The sequence below is a fragment of the Nerophis ophidion genome, linkage group LG12, assembly GCF_033978795.1.
Source record: "Nerophis ophidion isolate RoL-2023_Sa linkage group LG12, RoL_Noph_v1.0, whole genome shotgun sequence".
Lineage (NCBI taxonomy): Eukaryota > Metazoa > Chordata > Actinopteri > Syngnathiformes > Syngnathidae > Nerophis > Nerophis ophidion.
In genome coordinates, this window is record NC_084622.1 from 52,804,165 (window position 1) to 52,831,474 (window position 27,310).

Below are 27,310 nucleotides of genomic sequence, written 5' to 3' on the forward strand. Positions count from 1 at the left end.
GTGAAACCCAACGCACCCTCAGAGCCATGGAGAATGACTGGTGGACACAGAAGGCCCGCGAAATACAACATCACACAGACACCAACAACTCTCATGCCTTCTACGACTCCATCAAGTCCATCTATGGCCCACAGAGGAAGAACATCACCCCAGTTAGATCAGCTGACGGAACCACTCTCTATAAGGACAAACAACAGATCCTGGACAGATGGGCTGAGCACTTCAGGGTACTGCTGAACACCACAAACCCTGTACAGACAGACATACTCTCTGACCTCCCATGCCTGCCCCCTGTAGACTCGCTGGACTCCTCTCCAAGCTTCTCAGAGGTACTCAAGGCCATCAAGGGTCTAAAAAACAACAAGAGCCCAGGCCTTGACAAGATCCCGGGAGAAATCTTGAAGCACGGTGGATATCTCCTGCACCGCAGAATGCACCAGCTGATCACTGCCATCTGGTCGTCTGAAGTCATCCCACAAGATTGGAAGGATGCTAACATCATAACGATCTATAAGCGCAAAGGCAACAAAGCAGACTGCGGCAACAGCAGAGGTATCTCCCTACTATCCGCAGCCGGGAAGGTGCTAGCAAGGATCATGTTACATCGAGTAGCAACTCATGTAACCGAAAACATCCTGCCCGAATCTCAATGCGGCTTTAGACGTGATCGGAGCACCGCAGACATGATCTTTGTGGCCAGACAGGTACAGGAAAAATGCAGAGAACACCGCAAAGACTTGTACATGGCATTCATTGACCTGTCCAAAGCCTTCGATACAGTAAACCGGGACTTGCTGTGGGAAGTACTTGGAAAACTAGGTGTACCAGCAAAGTTCTGTAACCTACTGCGACAGCTACATGATGGCATGCAGGCCTGTGTGAGCAACGGCGGCCAACAATCCCCATTTTTCAGTGTGGATGTGGGGGTCAAGCAAGGGTGTGTCCTTGCCCCAACCATATTCAACATGTTTATTTCCACTGTCACCCTCCTGTCCCATAAACACCTGGACCCCACAGATGGGATTCAGATACAATACCGGCTGGATGGTAACCTTTTTAACATCCGTCGCCTCCAAGCCAGCACTAAACTCACCACCCAGCATATTCTGGAACTACAGTATGCAGATGACTGCGCTGTACTTGCACACTCACCAGAGTCTCTCCAGCGCGCACTGAATGTGGTAGCCTCCATCTACAGTGCCATTGGTCTTCAGATAAACACCAAGAAAACACAAATACTCGTGCAGGAGTTCACTCCCCAGCCAAACACGCCAATCTTCACCCTTGACGGGCACCCATTAGCCACCGTCCCCCACTTCACCTACCTCGGAAGCACCCTGTCGCCAACCTGCACCATTGACGATGACGTCCAGGCCCGTATTGGCCTTGCCTCTGCTGCCTTTGGAAGGCTACGGTCCAGGGTTTTCCTGAACAGGAATCTAACCATCTCCACCAAGACAGTCGTGTATGAGGCAGTCTGCCTCTCCACGCTGCTCTATAGTTCCGAAACCTGGACACCCTACCAGAGGCACATCCAGAGTCTCGAGGCCTTCCACATCCGCTGCCTCCAAAGGATCCTGGGTCTGACCTGGGAAGACAGGGTGCCCTACACTGAAATTTATGACCGGACCAACACACCCAGCATCACAGCACTCCTTGGCCAAAAACACCTAAGATGGGTCGGACATGTGATTCGTATGCCAGCCCACCGCCTACCCCGTCAAATATTGTATGGCCAGCTTTCAGTCGGTCAAAGGTCTGCCGGGGGCCAGAAAAAACGGTACAAGGACCACATTAAAACTCTCCTGAAAAAGTGTGACATCAAACCACCAGCACTGGAGTCCCTTGCTGCTGACCGCCAGACTTGGAGCTCTACTTGCCACCAGGGAATCACTCATCTTCAGGAGAAGTTCACAGAGCGGAGAGCACATCGGCCTGCACAAAGACACCAACGTGCCACAGCACCAGCGACCATCACCGCTGCCTTCCCCTGCCCCTCCTGTGACAAAGTCTGTGGATCACGCATAGGCCTGAGCAGCCACCTGGCTATGCACAGGCGAAAAGCACAACAATAACCAATCCAATACTTCGTTTGGAGCAACGTCATCATCGACATCGATGGACTGCCATAAGCAATAAGCATATATACGTACACACATACATACAATTATATATACATATTTATGCATATACACATATTAATTTGTATATATATATATATATAAAAACATACATACATGTGTATATATACATATGTATATATATATAGTGTGTGTGTATATATATGTGTGTACATGTATACACACACACGTATATATATTATACATATACACACACACACACACACACATATATATACATACACACATATACACACATATATATATATATATATATATATATATATATATATATATATATATATATATATATATATATATACATATACACACATATACATACACATATTAGGGTTGTCCCGATCCGATATTTGCCAAAAAATGCGTATCGGCAAGGCATGGGAAAATGCTGATCCACATCAAGTTTTAAAAAAAACTCCAGTCCGTGTTTTCCAACACACCGATTTAAATAATACATTCCACTCTTCTGCTGCTCCCTAAACTCTGTTCCGCATTTTCCACAGGTCTGCGTTCTAATCGTTCAGACGGCCGTGTAAATTAAAAGTTACGGTAAAAATTTCAGCCGTGTGGGATTATTTTATCCTACAAAACGAAAAATATGAAGAGGTGGAGTGCACAACATGCCACGATAAAGTCAAGCGTGGTGGTAAAGTTGTAAGACATTTTAATGACTCTTGCGAGTGAGAGGCTTTTTAGCACTCATCATAGATGAAGACAGGAGCAGGCTGACACCTAAGCATCTTCAAGTGCTCGTCTTTGTTAGAAAGAATCTCCCCATTATGCTTGGACTTCAATTGTTTGCCCCCCCTGACTGGGGCAAACAATTGAAGGGAGTGTGTAGATATATATAGTTTTTTAAGTTTACACTTGTTCAAGAGCAAGTATTGATGCTGAGTTATAGACATTTTATCCCACTCAGGTTGAGTGTTTTGCTTTTTTTTAATAATGTTTACAGCATTATTTGCACTTTATAATGTTCACTTTTTTACTGTTTAATGATGCCATTTCTGTTTGTCATGTATAATTTTTGATATTTTGTGTTTATCCTTGAATACCAACTATTGTGTGTTATTCGAACTCACATAATTCAGCTGGTTAGTTGTTATCAAGAGTACTAAAATTCTTTTCAGCATGAATCTGACAACTAAGTAGGCTAAATAACTTTAAACTTTAATACATGATCGGATAGGCCAGTATCGGTATCGGATCGGAAGTGCAGAAACAGTATCGGTATCGGATCGGAAGTGCAAAAACCTGGATCGGGACATCCCTAATACATACACCCATATTATACATATATATATATATATATATATATATATATATATATATATATACACACACATATATATATATATACACACATATATATATATACACACATATATATATATATACACATATATATATATACACACATATATATATACAGACACACACATATGTATATATATATATATATATATATATATATATATACATATACATACATAAATAGACACATATATATGTATATACACATATATATATACACATATATATACATATATATATACATATTATATATACATATAATATATATATATACACACGCACACACACACACACACACACACACACACACACACACACACACACACACACACACACACACACACACACACACACACACACACACACACACACACACACACACACACACACACACACCTATATATAATATAAAGTAATTTTCAAAACACAGCCCCATGAAGCAGTTGGTGTTCCAGGTAAAGTCTTTGTGTGTATGTCCTATAATATTGTTTACCTGTGATAACACCATTGTTGAAAGTAAATGATTTTTATGTTGCTGTTTAAACATGTCATCTTGAACCAGGCCTCTTTCACATTTTGTTCTTTTGTGTTTTTTTAGCTGAAGAAATATCCATCCATCCATCCATTTTCTACCGCTTATTCCCTTTCGGGGTCGCGGGGGGCGCTGGCGCCTATCTCAGCTACAATCGGGCGAAAGGCGGGGATACCCTGGACAAGTCGCCACCTCATCGCAGGGCCAACACAGATGGACAGACAACATTCACACTCACGTTCACACACTAGGAGTTTGCATGTTCTCCCCGTGAATGCGTGGGTTCCCTCCGGGTACTCCGGCTTCCTCCCACCTCCAAAGACATGCACCTGGGGATAGGTTGATTGGCTGAAGAAATAGGCATAGCTAAATGCTTTTTATTTTAAAGAAGATTGGAGATTATATTTGACTTGTCTTATATTATTTTCAAAGCGTTTTTATTGTTTCTTATCTCAGAATACCTCTCAAGTTGTGATCTTGTTATGCAAAACCTACTTCTCCTACTTGTTGGTATCTGTTTTTGTGTATTTAGTATCCACATTAATCCTGAAAATGTCAAATCAAGGCATGGTGGAGATATTTAGTTACGTCATCAAATATTTCCATTACTGGGTTAGTTTATAGGTCAAACTCTATGGGGATATAAGTTTTGATCCACATGGCCCAGCCCTACCCTCGTGTTGGCGACAGTGCTGGCACAGTTTAGGGATGTTCTCTATGTTTAATTGAGCATTACTTATGATACCATTGTGTTTATATGTATGAGGGCACATGTGTACCTTGTTGGAGCGGTAATAATGAAATTGTGATATTTAAGACATTTTACATTGCTCCTAATTTTTTTTCGGTGCTACAAAAAATGTTGTGCCAATAGGTGCTTGGATTTATTAGCACCGGTGCTACTGGTGAAAACGCTAAGCGTACAACTCTGACTTTCAGGCTTGGACCACAGCCAAGAGCAATTATCCAGAGGCAAAGGGCAATTTGATCAAGAGTACATGATGTTAGTTGAAGTAGAAGCTCTCTGCTGGGGCTGATAATGAACAACTAGCAAGGCTTTGGGCATTTTGCCAAAAGGGTCACCCTCAAAGCAAAGGGTGGGGAGGGGTTATGTTTAGGGCTGGGCTGTATGGCTAAAAACTATATCCAATATACGTTTTTTATATTGATCAAAATTGATAATTATTGATACTTTTTAAGACTTATTTAAGCCTACCAATAAATACAGTAAAACCATTTTCAACTTACCAAGAGTGCTATTTATCAGTGGAGAGGGTGTCTGGTAGTCAGGTAGGATGAGCGTGGATAAGGTCATAAAATAATAAAAGAACCGTATTTTTCGGATTATAAGCCGCACTTAAAATCCTTTCATTTTCTCAAACATCGACCGTATGCTTTATAACACAGTGTGCCTAATGTACGGAACAATTTTGGTTGTGCATACCAACCTCGAAGCTATTTTTTTGGTACATGATGTAATGATAAGTGTAACCAGTAGATGGCAGTCACACATAATAAATATGTGTAGACTGCAATATGACGCCAAAATTTTAAATGTTCCCATTGCGAATATAAAACATTACACACGGCAATCAAAAAGCTATGAAGCCGCACAGCGCTTGATGGATTGTCGGAGCGTTACGGCTACAGTAGTCAGACGTACTCGTCAACATACGAGTATTATTATGGTTTGTGTACAAGGAAAGCAAAATGGCACCTATTAGCAGACATTTTTTCAGGCGTTTTGTTTCGCAATATTTAGCAAAACCAACTTTTCTTTCCTTCTGGTACCTGGTGATGTGTATTTGGGATCTGCATAAGTCCTGAAAATTTGCGCGTGTCAGCCTTTGTAGCACGTGTCGACGCCGTAGTCGATAAGCTTCTTCTTTTTCTCTATCCTCTATGGAACAGTCATCCTCTGCTGTTTCCATTTCTAATATAAAAGTAACTTAAAGTTCTAACTTAGTCATTTAGTGGCCTCATTATGGAAAGACTACCAGCGTAGTGGGTTTACATATATCACCCATGGAACTCTAGTTATAAACAGCACATGTTATGTAGACCACAAGGAAATGTTTTCAATCTAGAAAATCATCATCATGGATATTGGTACTCAAAAATCATAATATGACCCGTTTAATGCGCCTTATAATCCGGGTGCACCTCATGTATGAAAATACACCTGAATAGACCCAATCATTGGCAGTGCGCCTTATAACACGGTGCGTCCTATGTTCTGGAAAATACGGTAGATTGAAAAGGTAGTTACAGATTTGAGACACTAGATGGTAGTGGTGTATTTTTCGAATTATAAATCCCAGTTTTTTTCATAGTTTGGCCGGGGGTGCGATTTATACTCTGGAGCGACTTGTGTGTGAAATTATTAACACATTACCGTAAAATATCAAATAGTTTTTTTTTCATTCACTTAAGAGACTAGACACATATCAGCAATCGTCACACACACACGTCAACCAATAAAAATTCGGGGGGGCGTGTCATGGCAGAAAAAAACATAAGTCGCACTACAGTATAAATCGCATTTTTGGGGGAAATTTATTTGATAAAATCAAACACCAAAATAGACATTTGAAAGGCAATTTAAACTAAATGAAGAATACTGAACAACAGGCTCCTTCACTATGTGGTAGGTTCCTGCGGACGTTATTTCCTTCTGTTGTTAACTTTTTTTTATACGGTGTTGATCTGGAAATAGTTGCTCTGGCATTTTTTTGGTGTGGCACCGAAGGGAGATTTTGACATGCGGAATTTTAAGCAGTCCTTATTCTCTAGCGGGTGACTTTTCAAACGATGCTACACATTAGCAGTGGTGCTACTTTTTGTTGCAAGGCTTTTGCTGCATAATTGTTCAACATCTTCGTGCTTGAAGCCAAACCACCGCCAGATGATAGACTGTTTTTTTCCTTCTTTTTTATCAAATTCGCACCTTCTCTCTCTCGTATTACCACCCGCACCGCACTGTTAGCATCACAGCTAACGTTACCACGTCGCTACCTGTCTGCTCCGCGGGAGCGTGCGACGTTGCACACATGACGTATGTAAGGTGCGCTTGTTTTAAGCCTCTGCGAGAAGGAGAAACAAGTACAGTGGGAAACGCATGCAGTGTAAAGCCCGCAGCTAAAAGAAACTGCTCGAGAACGTACACTCGAATTTCTATATCGCATAGACAAACCCGCGATATATCGAGTATATCGATATATCGCCCAGCCCTACCTTGAAGGTAGAAAAGCGCTTTACAAGGGTAACCCATTTCCCATTTATACTGACATGCTTTCCTCGGCCCAGCCCTAGTTAGGTTTGTTTTTTAAGTGTCAGATGAATGAGTGAAGAGGACGAAGATGGAGGATGCTTACTTGTTTGTAAGACTCATCAAAGGCCCAGTCAGTGAAACCGTTGGCTGGTGTGAAGGGAGGCAGTCCCACCGGAGACAACATCTCCTCCTCCGGCTCCTGCTTTATGGCCACAGGAGGAGATGAGGAGGACTTTCCAGCTGCTGACTGAGGCTCAGCATAAGCAGCATTGAATGGGAGACCTGGACCCTGCTGGACTCTGGAACTCTTGGCTTCAGGGCCGCTTTCCTCCTCAGGTATCTCTTCTTCTTCTGAGTCTTCATCATCGTCGTCTTCATCTTCCTCCTCCCCTGCATCCGCTCTGGTCGGATGCTTGTTCAACGACTGCTGAACCGCCTGTTGAGAGAGGCCGTCCGCTCTGCCCAAAAAGTCCGTCCCGGAGCCCGGCTGGGCTCTGGCCGTGGCCCCTGCAGCGTGTTGGGCGAAGAGGAACTGAGCTTGGAGGAGGTGTTTCTCTTGGAAGTTCATGCCCTGCTTGGATTCGTGTTGTCTTTGGATGTGCTCCATCAGCGCCTCCAGCTTCACACCAGCAGGACTGGACTGGGGGCATCTGGCTGCGCCGCCCTCCTCCGATAAACCTGACTGAGACAGACACGGAACACCACCACTTGAATTACAGATACAGTCACAGCTGATGGATAAGCGGTGTTCCTCAGACCAGTCTTTTTTAAACTTTTTTCAGCCAAGCCACAGTTTGTGCGTTGAAAAAAATCCGGAGACACACCACCAGCAGATATCAGTAAAAAATGTACCTCGATATTGACAGCAAAAAGTCCCAATTGTTGGATATGACTTTAAACCACAACCAAGCTGTGTGTAATACTACAGTGGTCACAATATTCAATATATACTTGTTCAATTAAACCTGTGGATGTTTTTAATGAATATTTAGGGATAGTACGCTACTGTATTTAAATATTACTCATGTGGTACGCGTCTCATTAGTGGTGTGCCAAAGAATCACGTCATTGCATATTCAAACACAGTGTTACTGTTCAAACTGTGTGTAATGCTACAGTGGTCAAAATCTTTAATATATACTTGTTAAACTAAACCTCTGGATGTTTTTAATGAATATTTAGGACTAGTACGCTACTGTATTTAAATATTACGTATGGGGTACACGTCTTACTAGTGGTGTGCCAAAGAATCACTTCATTAAATATTCAAACACAGTGTTACTGTTCAAACTGAGTGTAAGGTGGTCAAAATCCTTAATATATACTTGTTAAATTAAACCTCTGGATGTTTTTAATGAATATTTAGACTTAGTACGCTACTGTATTTACATATTACTCATGTGGTATGTGTCCCAGTAGTGGTGTGCCAAAGAATCACTTCCTTGCATATTCAAACACAGTGTTACTGTTCAAACTGAGTGTAATGCTACAGTGGCCATAATCTTTAACATATATTCATTAAATTAAACCTCTGGATGTTTTTTAATGAATATTTAGGCCTAGTGCGCTACTGTATTTAAATATTACTCATGTGGTACGCGTCTTACTAGTGGTGTGCCAAAGAATCACTTCATTAAATATTCAAACACAGTGTTACTGTTCGAACTGAGTGTAAGGTGGTCAAAATCCTTACTATATACTTGTTAAATTAAACCTCTGGATGTTTTTAATGAATATTTAGACTTAGTACGCTACTGTATTTAAATATTACTCATGTGGTACGTGTCCCAGTAGTGGTGTGCCAAAGAATCACTTCAGTAAATATTCAAACACAGTGTTACTGTTCAAACTGAGTGTAATGGCACAGTGGCCATAATCTTTAACATATATTCATTAAATTAAACCTCTGGATGTATTTTAATGACTATTTAGGCCTAGTACGCTACTGTATATAAATATTACTCATGTGGTACGAGTCTCACTAGTGGTGTGCCAAAGAATCACTTCAGTAAATATTCAAACACAGTGTTACTGTTCAAACCGAGTGTAATGCTACAGTGGCCATAATCTTTAACATATATTCATTAAATTAAACCTCTGGATGTATTTTAATGACTATTTAGGCCTAGTACGCTACTGTATGTAAATATTACTCATGTGGTACGAGTCTCACTAGTGGTGTGCCAAAGAATCACTTCAGTAAATATTCAAACACAGTGTTACTGTTCAAACTGAGTGTAATGCTACAGTGGCCATAATCTTTAACATATATTCATTAAATTAAACCTCTGGATGTATTTTAATGACTATTTAGGCCTAGTACGCTACTGTATATAAATATTACTCATTTGGTACGCGTCTCACTAGTGGTGTGCCAAATGATCACTTCATTAAATATTCAAACACAGTGTTACCATTCAAACTGAGTGTGACGTTACAGTGGCCATAATCTTTAATATTACTCATTAAATTAAACACCTAGATGTATTTCAATGAATATTTAGGCCTAGTACGCGACTGTATTTCAATATTACACATTATGGTGGTAGTTGGAGAGCCAAGTGTGTTCCTAAGTAGTACTCAGTGGAAAAAGGTTTGAGAGCCACTAGGATGGATGCTTTTCACCCTGTAAAAATGTCTAAATAAATACTGTATATTTGGTCTTAATGGACAAAAATACGTGTTTTCATATTTTTTGTAATCGGTATATTAGATGGATTTCTTTACCTCGGTCTAGGTACAAATAATTGGCTCTGATTACAACAACATTTGAAAAAGTACAATAAGAAGACATAATGAACCTTTTTGAGCGCGACAAAAATACGTTTTTTTAAGAAGTTAAGACAATTACATTATGTTATTTGACACTGAACCTTTGGAGTTAAATACAAAAAAAGGAATTCCTATCATTTAAAAAAGGGAAGAACTTTCTCGAAGATATTTTCTGTGACTTCACTTCTTCTCCATGAGGTTTAAATGGTGTCTTTTAAAGCAGACGTTCCGTCCAAAAACCCACGTTGTCGGTTCCATGTTGTAAGAAAGGAAGCCGGTCGGGGAGTAAAAGGTACGCCGTCATGTCTGCTTTTGTTGCGGAGTGGGACGTCTTCGCTAACAAACACTCACCATCTGTGCCTCGCTGGGATCCATCATGGCCGCTCCTCGTCTTCTTTTGCCGCCACAACAGCCGCCAACATCGCACGACGGCGGCTCCGACACACTGCTGACTTTCGCTGCTTCTAACGGTGGAAACGCTTTGGAGCCAAAGGAGGAGGAAGAGGTGGAGGCCGGTGGGGGTGGACGTGGAGGTGGGGAAGGCGGGGGTTGGGGTCGTGGTGGGGGAGGAGCATACTTGAGACCTCCGATTTTGGGAGGTTGGGGGCGTGGTTAAGAGGGGATGAGTATATCCATCAATCCATTTTCTACCGCTTATATTTCCCCCTAAATTCACCAAGTCAAGTATTTCACACACATTATTTATATATATATATATATATATATATATATATATATATTGATTGGATTATCCAGAGAATAGTGCTCGATACCGTGGTCGAGCGCAATATGTAGGTGTGGGAAAAAATCACAAGACTACTTCATCTCTACAGAACTGTTTCATGAGGGGTTCCCTCAATCATCTCCCTCAAAAATCTCCTGATGATTGAGGGAACCCCTCATGAAACAGTTCTGTAGAGATGAAGTAGTCTTGTGATTTTTTTCCCACACCTACATATATATATATATATATATATATATATATATATATATATAATTAAATAAAAGAAATACAATAATTTCAGTGTTTATTTATTTATTTACACATTTACACACACATAACACTCATCTACTCATTGTTGAGTTAAGGGTTGAATTGTCCATCCTTTTTCATGTACAGTAGGTGGCAGTATTGTCCTGTTTAAGAGTGTCACAACATTGCTGTTTACGGTGGACAAACTGCTTTACAGTAAACGAAAACTGACTAGTTGTGTGTTGTTACCGCGCTGGGAGGACGTTAATGAAACTGCCTAACAATAAACCCACATAAGAAACCAAGAACTTGCCCTCGATCATTCTACAGTTACAACGTCATTGGGCAGACACGCTGTTTATACACCTCACTCAGGTCCTCATGGAGCTGGAGGGGGCGTGGCCTCCAGCTCCGCCTGAATTTCAGGAGATTTTCGGGAGAAATTTTTTCCCTGGAAGTTTTCGGGAGAGGTGCTGAATTTCAGGAGTCTCCTGAAAAATCCAGGAGGGTTGGCAAGGTGGAGGAGGAGGAGGAGGAAGAGGAGGTGGTGGTGTAAGAGGAGGAGGAGGAGGAAGAGGAGGAGGTGGTGGTGTAAGTGGAGGAGGAGGAGAAAGAGGAGGTGGTGGTGTGGTGTAGGAAGAGGAGGAAGAAGAGGAGGTGGTGGTGGTGTATGAGGAGGAGGAAGAGGAGGTGGTGGGGTGGGGGTGTAAGAGGAGGAAGAGGAGGTGGTGGTGGTGTAGGAGGAGGAGGAAGAGGAGGTGGTGGTGGTGTAGGAGGAGGAGGAGGAAGAGGAGGAGGTGGTGGTGTAAGAGGAAGAGGAGGAGGTGTAAGAGGAGGAGGAAGAGGAGGAGGTGGTGGTGTAAGAGGAAGAGAAGGTGGTGGTGGTTTAAGAGGAAGAGGAGGTGGCGGTGGTGTAGGAGGAGGAGGAAGATGAGGTGGTGGTGGTGTAGGAGGTGGTGGTGGTGGTGTAGGAGGAGGATGAAGAGAAGGTGGGGGTGGTGTAGGAGGAGGAAGAGGTGGGGGTGGTGTAGGAGGAGGAGGAAGATGAGGTGGTGGTGGTGGGGGTGGCGTAGGATGAGGAAGAGGCAGTGGTGGTGATGTAGGAGGAGGAGGAAGAGGAGGTGGTGGTGGTGTAGGAGGAGGAGGAAGATGAGGAGGTGGTGGTGTAAGAGGAAGAAGAGGAAGAAGAAGAGGTGGTGGTGGTTTAAGAGGAAGAGGAGGTGGTGGTGGTGGTGTAGGAGGAGGAAGATGAGGTGGTGGTGGTGTAGGAGGAGGAGGAGGTGGTGGTGGTGTAGGAGGATGAAGAGAAGGTGGGGGTGGTGTAGGAGGAGGAAGAAGAGGTGGGGGTGGTGTAGGAGGAGGAGGAAGATGAGGTGGTGGTGTAGGATGAGGAAGATGAGGAGGTGGTGGTGGTTTAAGAGGAAGAGGAGGTGGTGGTGTAGGAGGAGGAGGAAGATGAGGTGGTGGTGGTGTAGGAGGAGGTGGTGGTGGTGTAGGGGGAGGATGAAGAGCAGGTGGGGGTGGTGTAGGAGGAGGAAGATGAGGTGGTGGTGTAGGAGGAGGAGGACGTGGTGGTGGTGTAGGAGGAGGATGAAGAGAAGGTGGGGGTGGTGTAGGAGGAGGAAGATGAGGTGGTGGTGGTGGTGTAGGAGGAGGAAGACGAGGTGGTGGTGGTGTAGGAGGAGGAGGAAGATGAGGTGGTGGTGGTGTAGGAGGAGGAAAAGGAGGTGGGGGTGGTGGAGGAGGAAGAGGAGGTGGGGGTGGTGTAGGAGGAGGAAGATGAGGTGGTGGTGGTGTAGGAGGAGGATGAAGAGAAGGTGGGGGTGGTGTAGGAGGAGGAAGAGGAGGTGGGGGTGGTGGTGTAGGAGGAGGAGGAGGTGGTGGTGGTGTAGGAGGAGGATGAAGAGAAGGTGGGGGTGGTGTAGGACGAGGAAGAGGAGGTGGGGGTGGTGGTGTAGGAGGAGGAGGTTCTCAACCTTTTTTCAGTGATGTACTCCCTGTGAACATGTTTTTAATTCAAGTACCCCCTAATCACAGCAAAGCATTTTCGGTTGGAAAAAAAGAGATCCATCCATCCATTTTCTACCGCTTATTCCCTTTCGGGGTCGCGGGGGGCGCTGGCGCCTATCTCAGCTACAATCGGGCGGAAGGCAGGGTACACCCTGGACAAGTCGCCACCTCATCGCAGGGCCAACACAGATAGACAGACAACATTCACACTCACATTCACACACTAGGGCCAATTTAGTGTTGCCAATCAACCTATCCCCAGGTGCATGTCTTTGGAAGTGGGAGGAAGCCGGAGTACCCGGAGGGAACCCACGCATTCACGGGGAGAACATGCAAACTCCACACAGAAAGATCCCGAGCCTGGATTTGAACCCAGGACTGCAGGACCTTCAAAAAAGAGATAAAGAAGTAAAATACAGCACTATGTCATCAGTTTCTGATTTATTAAATTGTATAACAGTGCAAAATATTGCTCATTTGTAGTGGTCTTTCTTCAACTATTTGGAAAAAAAGATATAAAAATAAGTAAAAACTTGTTTAACAAAATAAACAAGTGATTCAATGATAAATGCAGATTTCTCCACATAGAAGTAATCATCAACTTAAAGTGCCCTCTTTGGGGATTGTAATAGAGATCCATCTGGATTCATCAACTTAGTTCTAAACATTTCTTCACAAAAAAATAAATATTTAACATCAATATTTATGGAACATGTCCACAAAAAATCTAGCTGTCAACACTGAATATTGCATTGTTGCATTTATTTTCACACTTTATGAACTTACATTTATATTTTGTTGAAGTATTATTCAATAAATATATTCATAAGGGATTTTTGAATTGTTGCTATTTTTAGAATATATATAAAAAAAAAAATCTCACGTACCCCTTGGCATACCTTCAAGTATCCCCATTTGAGAACCATTGACTTAGATTACTGTAATAACTCGTTAAATACTCAAAAGCGCAAGAATTCAACCATGGAAATACTTTGTGTAGTTGAAGACTTAAGGTCATTAAAAACAACACTGCAGATCATAATTGTGGCTGTAGTTCTGATGTTAAAGGTCTAAATAAATGATGTAGTATGTCCGGCGGGCTGCACTTTGCCAAGTTCTGCTGTAAAGTAACGGCACTCCTGAGTACAATGTTTGGTTAATCTACACAACTCTGCTGAACACCAAACCACCAATAGAACCATTAACATATCTGGTCTAGACTTTGAACAAATATGTCCATTGTCATGATGCACATGAGCAAGGCATCTTCTCTGTGGGCACTTCCCACATCCAAATGGCATCGACGTACAACTCAACGTGCGTTGACGTTTAAGGCTTGTGAAGCACTAATGCCTTTACTTTTTTTTTTTTTACATTAAATTCCTATGCACTGTTAAATGTTAATACGGGTTGCTAAATAGAAAAAAAGGGGAATATTTTACTTCTGCAAACCTTTATTGGAAAATACTTATTTGTGTATTTGTTTTTCTAAACATGAAAACCATTTAGGGTGAACTATTATACATCAGGAAAATGTGTTACTTTCTTGTCAAAAGTCTGATCACCTGCTCTTTTGCGTGAAAGTCCTGTTTGGAGTTTGGATGTATAATCCTCCGTCTTGGGAGTATTATAATATGTCTTTATTTGCATTTGATCTGTTAGAGACATTGTGCTCAAACAAAAGGATTAAGGCTGGGTGATATATCAATATATCACGGGTTTGTCTCTGTGCGATATAGAAAATGACTATATTGTGATATTGGAGTATACGTCCTCACACAGTTGCTTTTAGCTGCTGGCATTACACTGCAGGCTTTTCTTCACTCTTTCTTGTCTCTCCTCCTCACAGAGACATAAAACAAGCGCACCTTCATACATCCATCACATACTGTCACGTCATACACTCTCGCTGAGCAGAGGTAGCGGCATGGGTGACATTAGCTGTGATGCTAGCAGAGTGGAGCGAGTGGTAGTAGTGGGAAAGAAGGTGAGAATCTGCTAACAAATGAAGGAAGAATTCCCAAGAAAAACAGCAGGTAGTGCATCGTCTGGCTGTGGTTTGGCTTCAAGCGGGAAGATGTCGAACAAGTACGCGGCAAAAGCGTTGCTACAAAAAGTAGCAGCACTGCTAATGTAGCATCATTTGAAAAGTTACCCACTAGGGAAGAGTGCTTGAAACTCTGCATGTCAACATCTCTGTTCAGTGCCACACCAACAAAATGCCCAAGCAACCATTTCCACATCATCACCGTATGAAAAAAATTGTCAACAACAAAAGGAAATAACGTCCGCAGGAACCTACCACATAGTGAAGGACATACACTATTTGATTTCCTATTATGCAGCTCATTTTTATTTGACACTTATTGTGTGACATCATGCACAAAAGTGCACTTTATTTGTTTTAAACTATTGTAGTGGCGTTCTGTACAAAAAGTGCACTTTAATTTAGTGTTGTTTTGATATGTCATCTTAGTGACATCATGCACAAAAGTGAACTCATAGCTTGTTTTAAAATGTCTTTGACAATCTTGCACTTTCAGTTTTGAAATTACATGAATGTTTGTGCCACTGCTTAATAACTGTTTCATAAATACACTTTTAGTTGTGATTTCCCTCTCTGCATGAAAGTTTAAAAGTAGCATATATGAATGCAGTATGAAGAAGAATGTTTGAATGTAGACACATAGAATCATCATACTGCTGTGATTATATGCATCAAGTGTTCATTCAAGGCCAAGGCAAAATATGGAGATATATATGCTGTATCGTGACATGGCTTGATAATAAAGATACTAATAAAAGGTCATATCTCCCAGCCCTAAAAAGGAGTATTTCAATCATGGCTGGCTTCTCCTCTGCAAAAGGGCGGCAGTAACAAGTCCCTGCATGCTCACATAGGTCCCCTTTTTTAGTATCTCTGTACAACTCTCTCTGTATTTTCTTTGATATTATGCAAAAGTGACACTTACTTTAAATGACAACAGCTTCTACGCTGCATTTATTTCATCAGAAAGTGTGAAACTGTACCTCTCTACTAAAGAACATGTTCTGAAAAACCTATGGGAATCTAACCATAAACATAACATAAAAACATTTTCAAGGCAAAAAAAACAAAAAAAAAGTTTGTGTACTATTACATTTTTAATTTTCACAATATGGTGGAGTTTTACTTAAAATAACTCTGCTTGAGTAGGTCTCATTCCCTTGCACTGATTCCAATATAATACCACAGTGCCGTTTGAACCCGTTTATTTGCCCTTGAAAGGGAAAGACTTGAGGCATGCAGTAGAATGGCTTTAAAGTCAACATGTGAAAACACTGACGTCTGCTGGCAAAAGTGGGCCACACAAGAGCAGTCACATTACAGTTAAAAGCTTTTGTTTCAACAAGTACTTAAAACATTTTTAAACCAAAGTACTTTTGTCAAGCATTACAGGTAAATTTTCCTTTATTAGGTTCATTAATATTTTACAAGCAAAATAACGTAATAAAGGTCAAATTAAATAGACATATGAGGCAAACATGTAGGGACAAAAATTGTGTAATCTGAGGACAAGCACCACCATGGCATCTGCAATACAAACATAAGTCGTCATAGCAACAGACTGACCCGCTATAAAGGAACATGAGCTCAGATAACTCACTTATAACTTGTCAATTCCAAGCTCTTCAGGTGTGGAGATTCCCAGTTCGTCCAAAGTTGGCCTCAGTTCTTGAATGAGATATGGGTAGATCTCTTTGTGTGGCCCAGCTTTTTCCTGTGGAAGGAAACATCCTTGTCAATACCCACAACACAACTACACACTTCTTTACCACCGCTCTTCTCTCTCACCTTCACAGCCTCCAGAATTCGGATGGCAGTGGCCAAGTCGTTTAACCTCCGACAAGCTCGCAGTGCTGCCTCGAGAATCTTGGGCTCAGGTACCAGATCGTAACAAATCAGTGTGTTCATCCCTGGAACAATTAGGAAGCTACGGTTTAAGGAGTAAATATGCCCTGTGGAGGTGGTTGAACTGAGACACTTAAGCAAGGCATTGATTGGACAGCGGATTTATGTTATTACAAACATGGACTAAAATTAAGCTCTTAAAAAGACACACACACACACATACATACATACATACATACATACATACATATATATATATATATATATATATATATATATATATATATATATATATATATATATATATATATATATATATACATATACATACACACACGCACAAACACATACATATATATATAATATATGTGTGTGCGCGCGCGCGGCATCTATACCAGGGGTCACCAACGCGGGCACCAGGTCGCCCGTAAGGACCAGATGAGTCGCCCGCTGGCCTGTTCTAAAAATAGCTCAAATAGCAGCACTTACCAGTGAGCTGCCTCTATTTTTTTATATTTTATTTATTTACCAGCAAGCTGGTCTCGCTTTGCTCGACATTTTTAATTCTAAGAGAGACAAAACTCAAATAGAATTTCAAATCCCAAGAAAATATTTTAAAGACTTGGTCTTCACTTGTTTAAATAAATTCATTTATTTTTTTACTTTGCTTCTTATAACTTTCAGAAAGACAATTTTAGAGAAAAAATACAACCTTAAAATGAATGATTTTAGGATTTTTAAACATATACCATTTTACCTTTTGAATTCCTTCTTCTTCTTTCCTGACAATTTAAATCAATGTTCAAGTAAATGTATTTTTTTTGTGCAAAGAATAATAAATACATTTTAATTTAATTCTTCATTTTAGCTTGTTCTTTTTGACGAAAAATATTTGTGAAATATTTCTTCAAACTTATTACGATTAAAATTCCCCAAAAATATTCTGGCAAATCTAGAAAATCTTTAGAATCAAATTTAAATCTTTTTTCAAAGTCTTTTGAATTTCTTTTAAAATTTATGTTCTGGAAAATTTAGAGGACATAATGATTTGTCCAATTTGTTTTATATTCTAACAAAGTGCAGATTGGATTTTAACATATTTAAAAAATGTCATCAAAATTCTAAAATTAATCTTAATCAAGAAAAATGACTAATGATGTTCCATAAATTCTTTTTTATTTTTTTCCCAAAAGATCAGAATTAGCTAGTTTTTCTCTTCTTTTTTTCGGTTGAATTTTGAATTTCCAAGAGTCGAAATTGAAGATAAACTATGTTTCAAAATTAAGTTTTCACTTTTTTCCAGTTTACTCCTCTTTTATAAATGATAAATGGGTTGTACTTGTATAGCGCTTTTCTACCTTCAAGGTACTCAAAGCGCTTTGATACTAATTCCACATTCACACACTGATGGAGGGAGCTGCCATGCAAGGCGCTAACCAGCACCCATCAGGAGCAAGGGTGAAGTGTCTTGCTCAGGACACAACGGACGTGACGAGGTTGGTACTAGGTGGAGATTGAACCAGGGACCCTCGGGTTGCGCACGGCCACACTGCGCCACGCCATCAATTAAGCGTTCAATTAAGTGTTTTTTTCATCATTTATTCCATACAAAAAACCTTCCGTAAAAGGAGAAAAAAATGTACTAAGGAATGACACAGAAATACCAATTTTTTATATATACCGTATTTCCTTGATTTGCCGCAGGGCATATAGTATGCGCCCGCCTTGAATTACTGCCGGGTCGAACTCGCTTCCCAAAATAATTAGCACATGCTTAGTATTACCGCCTGGTCAAACTCGTGACACTTCCCGTCATCATTTTCAAAATAGAGGAGGCTGATTTTAATACCAATAATTTGAAATCGCATCAAGGGAAGAAGATTCAGAGCTATTCAGTAGGATTTAAGGTCCAAGCTTACATCACACAAATTTTTACTGCATGCCTTTGGTAAGTGCCGGAGTGCCAAGAGGTTTTAAAATAATTAGCGCATGCTTACTTTTACCGCATGCCTTTGGTAAGCGCAGGAGTGAGAAGAGGTTTTAAATTAAATAGTGCCCTGGCGGCAATTCAAGGAAATATGGTATACAGATTTATTTATTAAAGGTAAATTGAGCAAATTGGCTATTTCTGGCAATTTATTTAAGTGTGTATCAAACTGGTAGCCTTTCGCATTAATCAGTACCCAAGAAGTAGCTTTTGGTTTCAAAAAAGTTGATGACCCCAAATCTAAACTATGACATCTGTGTAGTGAAAAACATATTGAATGAGGTGTGTCCAAACTTTTGGCCTGTACAGTATTTTTATTATATTTTACTCGTTAAGTATTTCCAATTAAAGGCCTACTGAAATTAGATGTTCTTATTTAAACGGGAATAGCAGGTCCCTTGTATGTGTCATACTTGATCATTTGGCGATATTGACATATATTTGCTGAAAGGATTTAGTAGAGAACATCGACGATAAAGTTTGCAACTTTTGGTCGCTAATAAAAAAGCCTTGCCTGTACCGAAGTAGCAGACGATGTGCGCGTGACGTCACGGGTTGTGGAGCTCCTCACATCTGAACATTGTTTACAATAATGGCCACCAGCAGCGAGAGCGATTCGGACCGAGAAAGCGACGATTTCCCCATTAATTTGAGCGAGGACGAAAGATTCGTGGATGCGGAAAATGAGAGTGAAGGACTAGAGAAAAAAATAAAAAAAAAGGCGAGGGCGGTGGGAGCGATTCATGTGTTATTAGACACATTTACTAAGATAATTCTGGAAAATCACTCATCTGCTTATTGTGTTACTAGTGAGATTATATGGTACCTGAAAATCGGAGGGGTGTGGCCACTGGTGTGGTGACCGCCAGTGTCTCCGGTGGGAGGAGGTAATAGTCCGCAGCTGCAGGAGGACGCAACTCCGCTCATGTCTACGGTAAGAGCCGATTTATTAGCACAATTTTCTCACCGAAACCTGCCGGTTGACATGTGGTCGGGAACCATGTTCGCGTGACCGCTCTGTTCCATAGAAAAGCGTCACTTTCGGGAATGTAAACAAGGAAACATCGGCTGTGTTTGTGTTGCTAAAGGCAGCTGCAATACACAGCTTCCCACGTACATCTTTCTTCTTTGACTTGTCCATTATTAATAGAACAAATTGCAAAAGATTAAGCAACACAAATGTCCAGAATACTGTGTAATTACGCGATTAAAGCCGACTACTTATAGCTTGGATCGGGCTGGAAGAACATGTCTGCTACCACCGGGGACGTCACGCGCACGCGTAATCATTCCGCGACGTTTTCAACAGGATACCTCGCGGGAAATTTAAAATTGTAATTTAGTAAACCAAACCGGCTGTATTGGCATGTGTTGCAATGTTAATATTTCATCATTGATATATAAACTATCAGACTGCGCGGTCGTGGTCGGTAGTAGTGGCTTTCAGTAGGCCTTTAAAATATTAGCTTGATATTATTTATGCTTTAATTTTTAGCAAACAGAAACCAGAAAGCCAGAGTCAATTTTATGTTTTTTTGTCAGGGAAGGCATTTACATGTCTACCCTCTTGTTTATTTTGTACACAAATGTGTCAGAGTATATACATCACAGGACAAAAATCAAATATGCTGATGATTCAGCGATTGTCAGCTAGTTAAATGATATGCAGTCACACATGTCCAGCTGTCGGGCACTAGTTTGTTGACATGGACGCGCCCTCACAAGACACAAAGTAGAATCATGAAATACCACTTTACCCGAGTAAAAATTATGCATATTTGCCCAGGAGAGTCTTGATATCAATTTTCGTGACCGAGCCACACACATAACAGTAAAGTTTGTATCTGTTTTGTCTTGTAGAATGACGTTTGGAGCACAAGATAGTTCAATATGTCTGGGACCTCCACCAATGGATAACATTTGTTATCAGTCGACAAACATTTTATTAAAAAGAACAGGGATGTATTGTATTTTATTTTTAGATTTGTTTTACTTGCATCTACTTTTTGAAGGAAGCGCTAGGCCCCTTGAGTACTCAGAGTCATCTTGGCATCGTTGACCACTACGGAATACAAGAAATATCTTGATATCAGTTTTGGTCCATATCGCCAAGCCCAAGTGCTTCATTTGGTCACAAAAGAATGCTGACAATAAGTTATGGGACAATATATCGTCCAGCAAAATTTGTTATCAGCCCAGACCAAATTTCGATAAGTTTTGTTCATTTTGTCCCAAAAAGACCAAAGACCAGCGTGGAAAGAAGAAGGGAAACTCAGTGGAGTAAAAAAAGACTATTTATGAGAAGTACATCAATGGCGATCGCAAGTATGGAACAATGGAGGAAGAAGTCTTAGTACCACAGCTAGTTTTAAATAGTGATGAGAGCAGACTTTTTTGGAAAAAGATGCCAAAGCTGATTCACATTATATCACAGCGGAGGAGAAGACACAAGCAGGACAAAAGCCAATCAAGGACCACCTGCTTCAGGTGGGGTTCTTCCAGCTGAAGCAGTTTTAATTGCTTTTACCCTTTAAAATCGTTTTTAAATCATATTTATTTTTATATTGTTTTCAATTTTTTGGTTTTTATTCAGTCATTGGTGTAGCTAAAGATAATATTTTAATATTGTTGGAAACATTTTTGTTGTTTAAATGTGCTGTATAAATAAAGTGGATGGATTGATGTTATCACTTGTACAAGGTGATAGAATCTTGGCTCCGAATGTAACCTCACCTTCAAGAAGTTGTCTTCTGTAGCTCATGGGACAAAGATCGAAATGTTAAAGAATAGGAATATTTTCAGATATTTAGGGAAAGTAAATTAAACATTACTTCCGTCTTTAATTATGATCATGAGTTCTGGTTATGTTGGAGACGGCGTGGCGCAGTTGGGAGAGTGACTGTGCCGATCCCCACCTTCTAGCAACTTCGTCACGTCCGTTGTGTCCTCGAGCAAGACACTTCACCCTTACTCCTGATGGGTCGTGCTTAGGGCCTTGCATGGCAGCTCCTGCCATCAGTGTGCAAATGTGGAAATAGTGACTAAGCGTTTTGAGTACCTTGAAGGTAAAAATCGCAATACAAGTATGCATAAAAATTAGTTGTCTTTTGTACAATTCTTTTAGGGCTGCAACAACTAATCGATTAAATCGATTATAAAAATAGTTGTCGATCAATTTAGTCATCGATTCGTTGGATGTATGCAATGCGCATGCGTTGGGGCCATTTTTTCTTCTTCCCTAAACCTTTATTTATAAACTGCAACATTTACAAACAGCTGAGAAACAATCAAAATAAGTTTAAAAACAGTACAAAACAGCGCCAGGGTGGCGCTGAGGCCACGTCTCATGAGGTGGCAGTGAGCCAGCCAATGATGTGTCATGTGCAGCTCACGTGACCATGCAGTATCTTTTGCTGGAAACATTTGAAAAACGGCGGAGGGAAACAGTAAGGATAGTTCAGCGGAGAAACATCTGGAGGTTAATGCTTCAATTGAGAAAAGTGTACGACCTAAGTTGTCAAAAGTGTGGGAATACTTCACTTTAAACACTGCAAAGAAGACAGTTTCCTGCTAAATGTACAGCATGGACCCCGCATGGCACGGAAGAACATCGCTTCGGGAACACCTGAACAGGAAGCATCTTTTATCCATGCATGAAGAGAACTCACGGTACGTAACTTTTTCAGTCCATAGTCCGAGTACATTGATCCGTTGTGTCCGTCTTTGTGTGTTTTTAATATTTTGCTAACGAGGAGATTTTTTTCAGGAAGCGCAGCAGCAATTGCTGTGTATTAATTTTCAGAGTGTTAAGAACGTTTTTTGAGAGTGTGACGTCTGCATTTTCTGTCTGCATTCCTAAGTTCAGCTTTTTTGTGAGTGACGTTAACGATATGTCTTTGTTGCTGATAATGTGTCTCCAGCACATTTGACTCTGTTTTGAGAAATAAAACACACGTTTACCAATTTGGAAATAAACATAACGGACAGAATAATCTCAGGTTGGTTTCATAATGGATCAATGTAGCCGTATCCGATTAAGCTATATAAATATATTTAGATTTGAGTGATGCTTTAGTATAACTAAACATTATGAAGGTGCTGGAATATTTCATGCTACTATTCACAGGCAGCCTAAAATGAATCCTTTATTATTCACAACAGAAAGGTGTACAATATCTGATCCAGTTCTGATCTGATGAGTTACATGTCTGTGTTGTTATTGGTGTATGCTGCCTCCCCAATGTCCATTTATTTAATTTAGCTGTTTTTTTAACGTGGTGGCGTATTTGTCTTTTACGTCAGAAATTATTAATGAAATCAACTGGGTGAGTATTGAGTTAGATGTAAATGATGCTACTATGTACGTTCATAATATGGTTTCTCTCATTTCAGAATGAAACAAGCCAGCATTAGAGACTTGGTACAAAAGAAGGTGTGCATACCACGGCAAGCGGCTGCATTGACTGATGCTATCCTGAATATGTTGGTAACTGACATGAGGCCACTATCAATGGTGGAGGATGAAGGTTTTAGACAAATGATTCATGTCCTCAACCCTGGTTACACTCTTCCCTCGAGGACCCATTTTACCAAACTGATGGAGAGGTAGTACGAGCAAACATTCCATGCAGTGTAGACTGACATAAAAGCCACCCAGTGCAAAATTGCTCTCACTACTGATGTGTGGAAGAGTGTAGTCTACCCTGGCAATACATGCCACTACATTTTCCAAGATGGCGCTGCTGTAGTGGCTGCTGTAGGCAGGAGCTCTGTGCTCTTGTGTCATCCTTTTGTGTTTCCCTCTTGTTTTCATGTGTTATTATATTTTTTTGCCTTTTGGTCCGGGACCCTTTGGGACTGTGTGACAAGGGGTGGCACTTTCGTGACCTCTGTGGTGCTTTTTTGTGGACTTCTGGATCTGCCTCCCGGGAGCCTTTTGGCCATGGAGACCAGCTGCTGGGTCTCTGCTACACCAGAGTCTGTTTGGATGTACTGGAGGAGATGCGGATGAGGGGGACAGGGCTGCGGAGCTAGCACTGAGCGCTGGGACGGAGAGGCTTCGCGGTGTCTTGACTGGGTGAGCAGGTGTCGGACACCTCAGTCACCTTGGACGTATCCTCGCTCATCCATGCGGACTGGATATTGGCCGAGAGTGGAGTCAGCTGTCTTGGTTGCTTTGTTGGGTCTGCTTCTGTCTCTGGCCATGCTCCCTCCTCCCCAGCAGACGATGGCGTGGAACACCACAGAGGCCACCACAGTGTATATGTTTATTTTATTTTTTATTCATAGCTGTATGTAGAAGTGTCTGGTTGTGTCTGCTGCTTTAATGTCCTCTGTGTTCTTTGATGTTTCCCTCTTACACACATGTAAGAGGGATGTGTACTATGGCTATGAGTTGTTGTTTTTTTCCCTTGGCCTCAGTCTGCACCCCCACTCCAGGGCCTAGGCTAAAACCGATTTTTTAAATTTTATTTTAATATTCTATTTTTGTTCTCCCATCCCCCCTCCCCTCCCCCATTGTTTACCTGTATGTCATCTTTTTTGTAAGGGGCGCTGGAAGCCGGCAGACCCGTCAGCGATCCTGTTCTGTCTCCCTGTAATGTTTGTCTGATCTTGAATGGTATTGTGCGGAAAATTTTAATTTTCCTGAAGGAACTCTCCTGACGGAATAAATAAAGTACTACCTATCTAATCTAATTGGAGACGAATGGAACATGAAGTCAATCTGCCTTACTATCAGGCCATTAGAGCAGGGGTCGGGAACCTTTTTAGCTGAGAGAGCCATGAAAGCCAAAGATTTTAAAATGTATTTCCGTGAGAGCCAAGTAATATTTTCTAACACTGAATACAACTAAATGCATGCATTTTTTTTATTAATAACATTTGTAGAGTACAATAAGTCTCCTATTATTTTGAATAACATGTTTTATTCTAAAGCTAACCAATAATAAATAAAATATTTCTAATCAATAATGTGAATTCTTGAACAGGTGCGGTAGAAAATGGATGGATGGATTAAAATGCATATATTTTGAACATTATTTTTAACACTGTGATTGCCAGCAAAATTATTCATTACTTATTGTGTTAAGCAATGTCAGCTAAGATTCATCTGAGAGCCAGATGCAGTCATCAAAAGAGCCACATCTGGCTCTAGAGCCATAGGTTCCCTACCCCTGCACTAGAGGAGAGACATTCAGCATCCAACATTGCAGAATAGTTATAATAGGTAATAGCCAGGTTTGAAATTCCTCAAAGCTAAATTTTTGCTATTGTGCATGACAATAGTGCACTTTATAAAAAAAAAAAACATTTTTGTAACACTTGTCTTATTTTATTTGGCAAGTCGAAAGGACATGGTGCCAGTATGCTGTTTTTTAAATAAATCAGTGGAAAGGATAGGAATGTATTTTTTTCCTCTTTTGTCCGATTATTAATCGAAGTAATAATCAACAGATTAATCGATTATGAAATTAATCGTTAGTTGGTCCTAAATTATTTTAATGAATCAAGTAACATTTATGAAAACTTTTTTCCCAAAACAATATATAATGTGAAAAATAACAGGATAATGCATAATTCTATCATTTGTTATCAAAAGTCACAAAAAAGTAGGACCCCAAAAATGTACTGCGGGACTCCATTTTTATCCCTTGATGGGGCCTCAGGGGACCCCATTTGGAGAACTCCTAGCGCCAACACTGATAATCTATTATAGCATTGTCATTGTATCAGTTTGGGAGTAAAAATCTAATTGCATTTGAGGCCAAAAATACTGATTAATGTAAAACTATTGAGGTAGAACAAGGGGCTGCAATAGTTAATCGATAATCATAACTTAAGGTTAAATATTGCGATAGTTTTGACGTATCGATATATAGTCACGCTTAGTGTGTGAATGTTGTCTATCTGTGTCGGCCTTGCGATGATGTGGCAACTTGTCCAGGGTGTACCCCGCCTTCCGCCCAAATGCAGCTAAGATTGGCTCCAGCACCCCCCCCCACCCCAAAAGGGACAAGCCGTAGAAAATGGATGGATGTCCATCTCTTAGCCACAACATTACTGACTGCAACTTCATTCTTCCGTTTACCTTTTCTCAGCTCCCATGCGTCAATGTCTCGCTTGTTGAAGTAGGTGACCCAGCGGGCGTCAAACTCCTCGTCGGTCTCTTGTTTCCCATGAGAATAGCACCTTGACGCCAACAGAGCTGCAAGGTGAAAATGACATCGTCATCATATTAAAAGTACCGACTTTGGCCTTGAAAATGGGTAAACAAAATCAAAAGTATGCAGTCAACAACACAAACAAAAACATTTAAAATGGATACATCATCTCAAAAAGACTTCATGAAACATGCCTACTGACAGGACAGACATGGCTGGAACAGAAGCACTACTACAAGGCCCGGGGGAGGTGTAGTTTAGGACAGACATGGCTGGAACAGAAGCACTACTACAAGGCCCGGAGCAGGTGTAGTTTAGGACAGATATGGCTGGAACAGAAGCACTACTACAAGGCCCGGGGCAGGTGTAGTTTAGGACAGACATGGCTGGAACAGAAGCACTACTACAAGGCCCGGGGCAGGTGTCTTTCAAGTGGGTCACGACAAGGACACACATTGAGACACGAACAGCAAAGGGAGTTTCACAGACATTGTCTCTAAATGAGATAGTTATGAGTCAGTTCGAGGCTACCCGGTTTTCTTTCAAAATGAGAAAAGTTTAACTCGGGTTAGTGCTCGTCAGCGACACTTGTGAGGCTAATATTAGCATGTTAGCCGCTACTTGTGAGGCTAATATTAGCATGTTAGCCGCTACTTGTGAGGCTAATATTAGCATGTTAGCAGCTACTAGTGAGGCTAATATTAGCATGCTAGCCGCTACTTGTGAGGCTAATATTAGCATGTTAGCCGCTACTTTTGAGGCTAATATTAGCATGCTAGCCGCTACTTGTGAGGCTAATATTAGCATGTTAGCCGCTACTTGTGAGGCTAATATTAGCATGTTAGCCGCTACTTGTGAGGCTAATATTAGCATGCTAGCCGCTACTTGTGAGGCTAATACTAGCATGTTAGCCGCTACTTGTGAAGCTAATATTAGCATGCTAGCCCAGCTCCTTCCGCATTGAGCCGCGCCACGAGTTCATCACCAGTTGGCTCCTAAAGGACAATTGTCCGACGGACACGTTCGACAAATACCTTGACACCTGGGTTTCGTTGGGGCCAGACTGCGAAGGCCGGAGAGAGAGAGGCGGGCGGCTGCTCTCAACATGTTGCGGGACAGACAAGCTGCGCGGGCCGCTCAGATTTTGCTGCAGGAAGCTGAGCTCCGCTGTGACGTCAAATGTCGGTTATGGGCATGTGCGACCTTTACCCTTTAAAAAAAAATCTTAAGTAGAATGAGTACGTGGACCTCCCGT

At 41.1% G+C, this 27,310-nt stretch overlaps 2 protein-coding genes across 2 annotated transcripts in view; both read right to left on the bottom strand.

Annotated features, from left to right (window-relative positions):
- The window catches only part of LOC133563553 (AT-rich interactive domain-containing protein 3B-like), a 45,816-nt gene extending 35,252 nt beyond the window's left edge, over positions 1 to 10,564 (bottom strand). Inside the window, exons 1-2 of the mRNA XM_061917732.1 lie at positions 10,382 to 10,564; positions 7,362 to 7,940 (exon numbers count right to left, since the gene is read on the bottom strand). Coding sequence (XP_061773716.1) covers positions 7,362 to 7,940; positions 10,382 to 10,408 — 606 coding nt within the window. The 5' untranslated portion in view covers positions 10,409 to 10,564. The remainder of the gene's footprint in view (positions 1 to 7,361; positions 7,941 to 10,381) is intronic.
- A 5,684-nt stretch (positions 10,565 to 16,248) lies between these two features.
- On the bottom strand, positions 16,249 to 27,245 carry LOC133563555 (cytochrome c oxidase subunit 5A, mitochondrial-like). The gene is made up of 5 exons (XM_061917733.1): positions 27,090 to 27,245; positions 25,983 to 26,099; positions 16,849 to 16,970; positions 16,661 to 16,774; positions 16,249 to 16,587 (listed from the first exon to the last, which is right to left on the bottom strand). The coding sequence occupies exons 1-4, from the start codon at positions 27,160 to 27,162 to the stop codon at positions 16,661 to 16,663; spliced, it is 426 nt and encodes a 141-aa protein (XP_061773717.1). The 5' UTR covers positions 27,163 to 27,245; the 3' UTR covers positions 16,249 to 16,587.
- Positions 27,246 to 27,310: the final 65 nt, after the last annotated feature.

Bases quoted from the DNA above. Each gene is read 5' to 3' on its own strand.
- LOC133563555 (XM_061917733.1), bottom strand. From the start codon at position 27,162: ATGTTGAGAGCAGCCGCCCGCCTCTCTCTCTCCGGCCTTCGCAGTCTG. The intron at 26,100-27,089 runs GTATTTGTCGAA...TTCACCTTGCAG, and splicing joins AACGAAACCCAGGTGTCAAG to CTCTGTTGGCGTCAAGGTGC. The intron at 16,971-25,982 runs GTAAACGGAAGA...TAATTGTTCCAG, and splicing joins CGCATGGGAGCTGAGAAAAG to GGATGAACACACTGATTTGT.